The sequence below is a fragment of the Haemaphysalis longicornis genome, unplaced genomic scaffold, assembly GCF_048455015.1.
Source record: "Haemaphysalis longicornis isolate Haplotype H1 unplaced genomic scaffold, Haemaphysalis longicornis Haplotype H1 scaffold_7, whole genome shotgun sequence".
Lineage (NCBI taxonomy): Eukaryota > Metazoa > Arthropoda > Arachnida > Ixodida > Ixodidae > Haemaphysalis > Haemaphysalis longicornis.
Window position 1 is genome coordinate 28,272,123 of NW_027526422.1, and position 12,056 is coordinate 28,284,178.

At 51.2% G+C, this 12,056-nt stretch overlaps 1 protein-coding gene across 2 annotated transcripts in view; it reads left to right on the forward strand.

Moving 5' to 3' along the window:
* LOC144144974 (matrix metalloproteinase-2-like) overlaps positions 1-12,056 on the forward strand; it is a 238,219-nt gene that overhangs the window by 107,401 nt on the left and 118,762 nt on the right. Inside the window, exon 1 of one of the 2 annotated variants that reach the window (XM_077676475.1) lies at positions 4,165-4,297. The exons of the other annotated variant lie outside the window; for it this stretch is intronic. Coding sequence (XP_077532601.1) covers positions 4,277-4,297 — 21 coding nt within the window. The 5' untranslated portion in view covers positions 4,165-4,276. Of the gene's footprint in view, positions 1-4,164; positions 4,298-12,056 lie in introns of those variants that run through there. 2 annotated transcript variants of the gene reach the window in all.

Genomic DNA, 12,056 nt, shown 5'->3' on the forward strand with positions numbered 1-12,056 from the left:
GAAGGCGTCGTAGCTCAAAATGAGAGGAATATTCTGGTATGGGTATGTAGCGGAGAACTGGAAACCGACTGACTGTCAGGCTAACACAGTGGCTACCGCTACCCTGAAATAAAGTATCGGGAGGTCGTTTAGGCAGGTGGGGGTGACCTAACTAAATGTAGCTCTTGTAGTTGTAAAACGTTTATCTACAAGATGAAGATACCAGGCTTGTGAGAGGTGTATATACATAGGGAGGGGAGGAAATGTGGATCGGAGTTCTTCAGGATAACTGACCACAGGGAAGCGAGCCTTGAGGTCGTTTTAAAAGGTTATCCGCTTCGTAGTGAACCAGCACTACACCACTCGCGTTAAACGTCTCTTAATACCGAGTTGTGCAATTTGAGTGATAGTTCGAACATTTCTGCTACACTTAGTGTTCTGGTTTTAACACCACCACTCCCGTTGACTTTGTTTCAGTGCAATAACAAGAACACTGAATGTAGATAGCAAAAATTTATTCAACATTTTCTCCGTCTACGTTCGTTGCGGGCAGGGACCAAACAATTGTGAACCGCGGTTGTCAAGCCTCGCTTGTGACACCACTAAATAGATAATACGGTATGGCTGTCGAGCCTATAGCCCGAGAATCAAATTTGAACATTACCCATAATTTTCTCTCTCTCCCTCCATCCCCCTCTCACTCTGTTCATCGCTTCTGGTACGTGAGCATTATGGGCGGACCTTCCGCGTTCTTGCGTCCTGTGCTGAGCATTTATTACCCTCGCGTTTCTCATAGTCCCGCTTTTTTTTTCCCCCGGTTGCTTTTCCCCCCTTACGCTTTCTTTCCTTCTTCCCCGTGATGCATGTGCCGTCGCCCGCAACGCGGCGACGTAATGAGCCAGCATAAGCTGAACACCGTTTTGCGGGCGTGCTTCACCTGATGGCCATAAGCATCACCGCTGCACGCGGGGAAGTTTTCCGCGATGGTCGAGCAGAACGCTTCCAAGCACCGAGCACGCATATACTTGAGGTTGCTGCCGTATATACCGCAACTTAACTTCACGCCGGCCTCCCTGACGCGTGAAACGACGGCCATTCTCCTTCGTTATGACGTGGGAGATGCTTGCGATAACAAAAAGAAAAAGAAAAGATGAGTGTTATAGAAGAAAAAAAACTCAGGATAGTAAAGCGACAAGAGGCAGGGCACGCTTCGCGCCTGAGATATGAATGCATAAAAACGAAATAATCAAAAAGGGGCGAGGAACAAGGAAATGGCGGTAGAAAAAAAGGGAAAGCAGCGGTCCCTTTTAAAGCAGTTGCGACGGGAGCAGCAGCAGTAGCAGCGCCGGCGGCCGCGGCTTAAGGAGCGGCGCCTGCGGGGCGCTGAGGGTTGTCGCGTGTCGGGGCTTTTAATTAAATCTGATTAGAGCGGCAGCCGAATGAACGGTACGCGGTCGGGTACGCGCCGGTGGTGCGCACACTGTTACACGCGGCAGGGGCGGCCGTTGTACATCGATCGGGAGGCCGCGCGCCCATCAATCGTCTCGCAAAGGCGCGCCTGCATGCATGCGTCCGTTCAGTGAAAGCGTACTACATGATCGCGCCCTCCAGTCCAGCGCGGGCAAAGAGGGCGACACTGGGCGACGCTCGACGACGTGTTCTTCGCGTTACGTCGTTGTCGTGTTGCTGAGATACACTTTTATGCGCCGACAAGAGCATGGCATGTCAGTGTGTGTGTGGGGGTAGACGGTAAGAAAAGGGGCAGCTCAGCTACTAGAAAGAAGTCTTGTATCTGGGCGGCGTTTGGTGAGCAGGCGAGGCCGACCTGAGTTTACTTTTTGGGCTCTTTGAAGCGCCGGCCTTGCTTAGGCTGGGTGGTTAAACCAACGATGGGTCAGACAGCGTTCCGATTCGCCGTGGTGGGCTCTATGTAAACGGCAGTGTGAAATCAAGCTGGTCCGTGTGGAGTCATGAAGAAAAAAAAAAAACCGCGCGAGTAGCCTCAGAGCAGACGCTGATTGTGGATGAAAAATCTATTGTCCGAGGCTTGTGAGGCACCCACAAAAAATGAATGCGTGAAACAAATACTGGAAACACGAAGTTGACGCAGCACGTGGCATGAGAGGGGACTCGCTAAACTCGCTAACTAAGATGGGACCAAAGAAGCTTCCTGGCCGAGCTGGAGGTCGGTGGTGCAGTTCTCTTCCTAGCAGTCTAAGCTTTACTAGCCCAAAAAACCTAAATACTCGTGCACTGTCATTTATAGTTCATACCACAAGCTGCATGGAGCACTGTGGAGGCTACATTGCCGTTCATAGAGCGCTCACTGAGGGCGCCTAACCTAACTCACCGCGAAGGAAAGCGAGAATGGGCGCCCAGACCTTGTCGTTTCACCTGCCGAGAGAAGAGACTGAAAGGTCCTTTCAAAACCCCCTGCACGGCGAGCTAGGCGCATTCAGTGGGCACCCAACTCACCAAGTGATGCGATCATACGGAACAAGATGCCCCACTACAACTGACCAGTCATGTTTCTTGGCGGTGGTTGTGGTCGGCGGCCGCGCCAATCGCACAGACAAGATGATGTGACGTCACAAAAAATGTGGTTGTTCCCTCTTTTAAATGTGCCTTCACAGGAGCAGTTGAATGTTTATTGTGCATCGATATGAACTTGCACGTCGCTATTTATACTTCATCGGTATCGCACTGTTAGATGCATCAACGTTAGACACTGGATTTCACGCGTCGGAGCATTGCGTAAATCCGACTCAAACCACAAGCGCTCGCAAACCGCCCGTGCGAACGAAACCAAACTGGTTGTCAGCGAATTGTTTGGTGAACTCACGGTCGGCTGCAACGAAAGGAGCAGCGGACCGTGTCACGAGGGCACCATCCGCAAGTCGGCTTCTCCGCAGCTTATGCTGAGCGTCCCCCGTACACGTAGGCGCTGGCATCGAGGCGCCAACTGTCGGCGCTCATTAGCGTCATGACGCACTACTTGCTTCACCTCTCCTAGATGGCAGCACCATCTGAAAGGAAGGCTATAAGGCGCGTTTGTCGTCCTATTCCCGCGTGTGTTTATAGCGCAGTCGGGAGCACGTTTCGTACCTCCCGTTGCGGCGAAAACATTCATGGCTTGAATCCCGGCGCCGCCGCGTCAATCGAAGTTTGAATCCCGGCGCCGCCACGTCAATCGAATCCGTGATGGATATGACGTCAGTTAGATCATGGTGGACTCCGGCATAAAACACTTTCGTGTTAAAACATCGCTGGAAAGTGGGCGTGGAGTCGCCACGGCTTCATCCGTTTTCCTTAAAACCTCAATTATTTGTTTAAAGTTTGCGAAAAGATTCTCGGGCATGCTGGTGGTGGGCAACGAAGCTGCCCACCAGCATACTCGAGATCTGACACACCGGGCTAGTCAGGAGTGCGGCAAGCAGTGGCGTGTCTGTCCCCTCTTGTGCTTCAAATAAATCACACAGCACTACAGCCTGGAACAAACAATGTACCCCCCCCCCCTCTCCTTCACACAAAAATCTCACAAAAGAGCAAGAACGCCACCTTGGAGGCATCCAAACCAACATTTGCCCACCCAACTAGAGCCCACATTCCGGCCCCCACCCTGTACTCCTCGCAATGCCACTTCTGCGAGCTTCCTGGCACCCTCTTCGATATTATGTGGGGCTGTGATAAGAACCCCCCCCCCCCCCCCCCCCGCCATACCCCTCCCCTGAGCACCGGGAGAGAGCACTGTCCAGCTCGGACCCTGATGACCAGCTTTGGCTGGTGAAGAGAGCCCAAGACGCCGGGCGGTCTCAAGCTGGAATAAGGACTCTTCACCAAGGCTGACCGCTTCGTAGGGACGGTTATTCCTCATCCTCCTTGCGGTAACATTGATATCATTGTTATTAGGACACGGCTGTTTTTTCCAATGATCCAAACTTGTATTTTGTATTGATGGCCGCTTTAAGGAAGATCGTAGTGCCTCGTGCAATGAGCAGCCCGCTTCAACGTCGAGTCCGCCCTTGCACTTCACTTGCCCGAGGGTCGTTTTCGGCGGCGCCCTTGGCGAGCGCAGCCTCGCTGCGCAGGGAATGGAGTAGTGCTCGCCGCTGCTTGTTTATCGCCTCCGGGCGGGTCTCCGAAAACGCAAACTTAGAGGTCGTCGCTCTGGGCGGCCGCGGCAGCAGAAAGCTGCCACCAAGGCGGCTCTGTTCCCCCCTTGCCAGCGCAGCTGATCGCGCTCTTCCAGTCGGGCTGCTGTCCGCCGGGGGAGGAAACGGATGCACGCTTTAGTTTGATGCGCGTCTGCCGGCCGCATGTGGGTTCTACAACTTTTCCCAAACGCTGAAAGCACGCTCTTGAAGGCTTGTTATACGTACTTTAACAAGCCTTATGGGTACACAGTCACAACTGTGCACACATGAAAATAACAAAACATGGTAAATACTCGTTTGTCCAAGCATTTCACCGATGGTCAAATACGTTGTTGGTTCTTGCGCAGATATTTGCCTAAGTCACTAAGTTCTACAGGAAAGGTTGTTAGACGGTGCTTGTACATACTGCAGACGAGACGATATATGTTAGCTTTTATCCACCGTGGTTCACATGTAAGTAAACCGTTACAAAACGAGGCAAAACGAAAATAAGTTCAGTTACGGAGTCACATTGATGGACATGCTGTGCGCATAATATTGTGGGAACACCGATGCGCGTAAAATCCAGGGGCACGCTCGGTACCTACGGCGTAAGCTTTTGTAAGGTGCAGGTCACAAACAGTCGCCTTCCATTGGTTAAAACAGGGAAAAGTGGGAATTGTAAAGCGTCTTATCAGAGGAGCAGAAAAGCGACATCCGTAAACTAGATAACTAAACAAAGGAAATGAAAGCGCCCTCGCCTGCACACATACAGTGAAGGCGAGTAGCAACAACAATGAAAGCCGAAGCCTGTCAATTCCCGGCAGATCCGGTAGCTTCACTTTCTGCAGAAATTACCTTCCTTTTCGGCGCAAATCGCTTCTGACGCAGCGCCTCCTTTCGTGTATAACGGTGGCTGGAGTGTCTCGGCACTAGCGTCCTCCCTTCGCCATGTTTTCTCGCTGCCCGGCTCCTTTCGGTACACGAGGTGAGGGGAGGTGACGAGGGGCCGATCAAAAACGCGGAAAGCCTTAGCACCTCTCGCAAAACCTTCTTGTGTCTTCTGGCATCTCGACGATGACGCTCTTGTGCGTGCGCTGCGTGGCGGCCGCGTAAAAACAGCCCGGCGATCAGTCAAGGCGAACGAACGAGTGAAAAAAACAACAAAAAACGATTCGAGCGAGAAGAATCTCCGCTTATACCACTCCCACGACACTCGCGTCACCCTAAAAAATATTTTGCTCCTTCGGTAGCCACTCTTTCTTTTTCTACCTCGTTTCACGCGGAGATTGGTGTCAGCGCCTTTCGGTCGAGCGCACTGCGCACTTTTGAAACTATCCGAGACATTGAAGAGAAAACGTAGGGTCTCGGCGGGCCCACCGTCGGCACGGAAGGGCGACGAGGGTCCGATTAAATAACAGCCGAGGGAGCGGCAGGAGAGCGGAAGCATTTATGGTCGGGTATCATTCCGTCTTCGCTTTCCTTTTACACCGCTCCCGATTTCCCCGAGATCCTGCAGCCCCTTAGTTCTCCAGTTGCTCGCTGAATGTCTTTCTTTTTTTCTTCGTCCCCCTTATCTCACTTTCTCTCTTCCTTTTCTCTTGAAAATATCCCTTCGCGTGTGTCGCCGGGTCATCCGGCGTTTCATGGCTGATTCCGTGCGCGGTTCGGACGTAGTTCCTCTACTTCCCCTCATCTCTGTTTCACGTCATTTTGCGAGAGCAGCAGAAGAAGAAGAAGAAGAAAGAAGAAGAAAAGGTGGTTTGTGTCAACTCTCGTCTCCATCTCCTCCTCCTTGTCCATTATCCCCCTTTGGTCGAACTTGTTTTCCAAGCCAACCGTTACCGTGTAACCTACAGCTGCCTCGCGTCAGCCATCCGAACCTACGCGTCGGAATACAGGGAGCCAAATAGTACGAAACGATGCCGTATTGCACTATGTCCCCTCCATCAACGAGCGATTTAAGTAGTCGAGATTGTAAATGGACCGAGTCGGCGAGCAATCGCGCTTCTGTCGCGAGTGTGGCAAAAGTGCTAGCGCTTTTTCTTTTTGTGTTGTCTTTCAATCAATCTGAACCTTTTGGGAAGGAACTCGTCAACGTGCAGATATCAAAGATAGATATACACAGAAAGCTACGTGGCGCTGGCAACACGCACGGTATACGCCCAGGATTGATGAAACGTGGTAGTCAAATACTGTTGCTACGCTCCGAACAGGTTGTTAAAATACCGAAGTCGTGTTTTTCGGTGTGAGGCATAATAGATTTAGCGCAGAACGGAAGCACCCCTGGCGGGGTCGGAGCATGAAGTCGTGCACAAGGAAAAATCGACTCGGTGGAGGGTTGAAGGCGTTACGTCGTAAAATCAGCGCTTCATAGAGTTTGTGCAAAATTTTGATTGTTTGTGCTGCACATGTGCAATGCACGGAATAAATTTCCTGAATCGCGTATGTTCAATAGTACATATGTATATATATATATATATATATATATATATATATATATATATATATATATATATATATATATATATATATATATATATATATATATATATATATATATATATTCAGAGAGAGAGAGAGAGAGAGAGAGAGAGAGAGGGAGAGGGATGGGGGAGGGGGAGGGGAGGGGGAGGGGGGGAACAAAGGAAATGCAAGTGAAATAGGGACCTGTAGTAGTACCAATATTTTGTTTTCCGGCCGTAGGAACGACGGTGCGTTAGGCCATCCTATACAGTAACATAAATTCAGTTATGCTGAATGGACGGCGTCATCAATTGGCTTCTATAGAACTGAGTTCCGAGCGGAATGGCAGTTCACGCTTCCATGACAAAATCATCGAGCGCGTGAAACGCGGCGGTGCACACTTTCAGCGAACAAGTGAGAAAGCGCACATGCAAGAGAACTCGACTGGTCTTTGTAGCGCAGGTTCGGGAAAATGACACGCTAACAGTACCCGCCCCATGATCGTTCTTTGCTAATGCCGAACGAGGAGAACAGCGACAACACTTAACTATCGCAAGACGTAGAATATTACGACAAGCATACCACGAAGACCTTTCGCGTATACTTTGACCGCGGAATGTATGATTTCACTCCGTAAACATTCATGGAAATTTTTGCTTATTTCGTCCCAACTGTACCGCCTGTTTACACTTACGCTTTTCCAAGAACGCAACAGCTGCGCTTTCCCAGCGTTTCGTTTCACGACTAAGTCGCTCGTTTTCCTTTTTATGCCACGGCCGGACGTTTCCAACCTCGCTTTTACCGATCGGTGGCTATACTTGGATCGGACGCGCACGTCGCTTCGCCGCAAAATCATCGACACCAGAGGGCGCAAAGGGGGGAGGGGTGAAAGGTCGACCCGTGAAGCGGTGTCGTGGAGGTTTGGGGTGAGGACCCCAAGTGGAAGAGGATGGGGGGGGGGGGGTGGAAAGCCCTGTTTATCGATTTATCAGGGGCGCATTTCGATCAGAACCCGACCGTCGACGTTCCAGAAGGGGAAAAAGTAACAAAGAAACGAAAATAGTATAAAGAAGACGGCTGGTGGGCGCACATGGACGGGAAGTTTGCGTTGCCGGGATCAAACGCCACAGCAGCAATCGGCACGGCCAGCGCCGCGTCGGTGAGACCCGGTGTCGGCGGGCGAACAGGGCCGCTCAGCGAGCCGTGCTGCGGTGATCCATTATCCCGAGAACGTCAGCCAGTGAACGCGCTCTTTCCGCTGGTCAAGGAGCCGCTTTCGAACCCAGAAAGCGATCGAGCGCAGGTCCAGAACGCTGCGATGACGGCTGTGGTGCTCGCAGTGGCCGGGCTTGTTGCCGCCGACGACGACCCCGCACGGATCCGAGACAAATGAACGCCGCATAATAATCAGCCCGGCCGTCGCTTATATATGCCGCGTATACCGCATGCCGCCAGCGAGCCGCGCGTGCGCTCCCAAGCACACGCGTGTGCTTGTGTACTTCTATATATACGGCGTCGCAATCCGGTTATGGGGCCGCCGTGTGTAGATGATGCCCGGCGTCGATTTGTTACCGGAATGCAACGACGTCGGAACGCGCTTGAAGCCACTCATGCGGCAATTATGCCCCCCCCCCTCCCCCCTTTTCGCCCTGGTACCTCTTACGTCGGATTATGCGAGACAAATGAGCCGCGCTGAAGAAAAAACGTCGGCGCCGTTGAATTGCACGTTATTTCTCGCTAAGGGATGGGGGCGCTGCTGAGAAAAACAGCAAACTATAGCTCGGAGCTACGTCGTCGTAACTGTATGGTCGTTACGGGACCACGGCGTCTCGCTTGCGGTAAACATGAATTTCACGCCCGTCGCTCTTGTTGCGGGTGTTGCTTTTGAATTCCGCTCGAAGAAAGGCGGCCGAGAGCCACTTGTCTTCCGCCTCTGCCGTATTTCTTCGTACTAGGCGGGAGGCTTCGTTCCAGTTTATTACCGCGTGCCAAACTATCGGGGTAAAGTGAACGGAAATACGGCATTGAATTTCTTTGGCGAAAATGAACTTGCGGCAATGCTTTAGGCGCTTTTCAAGGTCACCCCAAATCGCGTGAGCATTTTTTGCTCTCGTCCTTGCAACACTCGCCGCAATAACCAAGCTCACGCCCCGATATTACTAGTCAGCTAAAAATAATGTTGTTTGCAAGCGCTGCCTGCTGCAGTTCCCGGTCAGGGATTGGCTTTTTTGCATCATGACATTTTCATTATCATTACGAGAGCAAGCAATGTGACATTTACAGGATCGCATTAGTTGTGAAGGAGGAAAAGGCCACCCTATTCAAGGCTCGTATTCGCGTTAAGGTACGTGCTAACGCGATTTCTGAACACTCACGAATGAAGCAAGAGGTTCGGATGAAGCAGGAAGAAAATAGCGGTTGGAAGTCTATGGGATATAGTGATAATGATGATGGGGAAGCTGAAGTTGCTGAATGCGTAATGATGTAAAAGGTGTGCGTGGAGGTAGTTTAGGTCATGCCGCATGCTCGCGTGTTTGCCTGTGCGGATGTAAAATTTCGACCGACCGTTGATGATATCGCAAATAAAGGAAGAACTCTCGATCATAAGTTGAATAATGATCTGGATTTTAAAAAAAACGCGCCTTTCCTTGAAATTATCGAACAGTTTTTGCCGTGCATAGAGGGCGTTGGTTTTTGATGCGCGACTTCTAGACCTGTGAAAATTGGTGCGCGGAACAGCGCCAAAATCGAGAGCGGGAGCAGAGCGGAGAGTGCAACACCGCGGCGGCGCCGCACAGTGCAAAAAAAAAAAAAAAACTGTGGTTGATTCCTCTGTCATAGGAATCGGTAAGATACGGAAGTGAAATGTGCAGCGAAATCTGCAACTGAGAATGATTTGCGGGTCGGCGGCTGGCTTGTGGGTGCGCTTGACGAGCGACGTCCTGCTGCCGGGTCGTTTCGGCAAAGGTGTACTGGCGTCATTTCCGTGACGGATATGACGTCAGTGAAATCTTGGTGTATCCTGGCATAAAACTCTTTCGTGTTAAAATTTAAAACCCCAAAACGAACAGCCCTACTAGGGTAGAATTCCTGTGTGTGTGTGTGTGTGGGTGTGTGAGTGGGTGTGTGTAAGTGTGCAGGTGTCCTACTCCTTCGTGTCCTGTATTTTGATATTTATTTATTTGTCTAGTGTTTCGTTTTTTTTTGTGTTTTTTTTTCTCTTTCACCTAACGTTGTATATAGGTTATTCTTGCCCATGTTTTATATATTTATGTTAGCCCTCTACCCTATCCCCCTATTCCTATGTACTCTTTCCTCCCTATCCCACCTCCTCCACACCAGCAGGCGTTCCGGTGTCCGCCCCTAGGCGAGACAATTTACGCCTGTTGGTGGACCTTCCTTTCTTGTTTTTGTGCAATAAATACATACATACATACATACTCTTTAGTACTTAAGGTTGCTTCTCCGCATAAACACCCTGTGTGCAGGGGTGCACCCTTTACAGGTCACTTGCTTCGTTGTACTGGCGTCCCTTCCGTGACGGATATGACGTCAGTCAAATGTTTGTGTATCCCGGAATGAACCACTTTCGTGTTAAAACACTAGTGTGGCAGATCATACAAACGAACGTCAGATCAGTGTTCCTACGAGTGCGCGGACGCCGTAACACACCGAAATGAAGTCAGCGGCGGCGATAAATAAACGCATCCCACGTTAAAAGCAACTGTCGGTGGAGATCAAGATCTACGGTCGCGCGCCGTTGTACGTAGAGTTTACACCACTACATAATGCTTCCTTCAGTCGGCTCTAGCAGCGTAATATACGAGCAGTTTACGAGGCCGCTCGCAGAAGTGCGACCGTTTTGCTCCGTCGCGCCAGGCTCTATTTGTCTTCCAGACCGCCTATCACTTGGGCTACAGAGAGAGTAACTGCACCGCATAGCGCGCACGTTTACCGCGCTTCGCGCGCGCGCTATTTACTGCCGACGCACGGCGACTCCGACGCGCAGCAACACCGCCGCCGCCACCGAGTTTGAACAAGCCGCGCTGGCGGGCCGCTATCTCCGACGCGCATGCCGTGGCTGCGCGTACCGGCCCCAGCGTTCCCCGTCCCCGCCCCTCGAAAGCACCCATTTCAGAGTAATAGTGGCAATTAATTAGGGCCTGCCCCGGTAACGAGTGAGAAAATAAAATCCTAACGGCGCTCGGAGAGAGCTCTGCCTGCCCTGGCGTGTGCGGTCGAGCAGGAGGCAAAAAGAAAGGGGAAAAACAGAAGGCGGAAGTTTGGTGCACGCAGTAGAGAGCGGGGGTAAAAAGGGCCTTGTCTCCCCAGCAAGAATCCCGGTGATCCGTTTGGAACACTCTATTGCTCTGTCACTGCGTCCGGATAATGATTGAGTTGCGCCGTTACTTTTGGCGTAGCGGAAGACGGTCGTTCTGCTTCATGTCCTTGTCGTTGCGTTAGCTGCTATCTTGACCTGCCCACCTTGTGACACACTCTGAACTCTGCCAATTAGGGAAGGACAATAGCACGTGCGCCGTTTCGTTGACGATGCACGGCTGTGTTTGTCTTCAAGGGGGAGCATTGTTTTGTCAGCGCACCTTGTCAATGGGAGACGCGTGAGCGCAACGTTACCTCATTGCCAAGTCTTCGTGCTCCCATGATCCTGATTCCTGAAAATTTAACCTCAACTTACGCGTATCCGAACACTGGTGTCGGCAGTGGCCGCGATAAGAAAGAAAGATGCGGACGCCGAAGCTTTTCTTTTTATGTTGCGAATGCAAAAACACTATATATTGTCCAATTGCCGAAATGGTATAGCGGTTTTGTGGGGTTCGCGCTGTCCCTCGCCAACAAGAGGAGAAGCGGCCGCAGCGCTGGCTGTGGATGCAGCGGTGCGCAGCGCAAAGCGCCGTCCATCGCTGGAGACTGATGCGCCTACGGATGAGGAAACGTTGGGAGCTCGAAGCTCGGCGTGGCGTGTACTGAAATCCCGTGACTTCTAATCGTAATCATCACCCCAATAATAATACCACCATTACTTTAATTATCCGTCTTCCTTTGTGTCCTTTCCTTCTTGCCGTTGCTTGGTCAATCAACCTTGTTAGGCCTACATTTAGGCCTAACGTCATTTAGCCCGAATTTTGAAGCAAACGGCTTGCCAAAGTAACGTTGAACTCATTGTACGTTAAGCTTGCTTCGGGACCGGCTGACAAAGTTCGACCTCAAAGCGTACCGTTAGGCCTAACGGCATTGGGAACATACCCGTGTCTTGTCCTCTCGCTGCGGCGCCAGCAGTGCGAGACACACGCTACGGAACTACATGACACGCCGCAGTCCATGAAAATTCAGGTCTCGCGTCATTAGGTCGCCGGCTTTTTCTCTTAATGAGCCACTTAATGCGTTCGCGTTCAAACTGCGAAACATCGTGTTTTCCCTCGAATCTCGATTCTCTCTTCCAATGGGTCACGGTGCGGC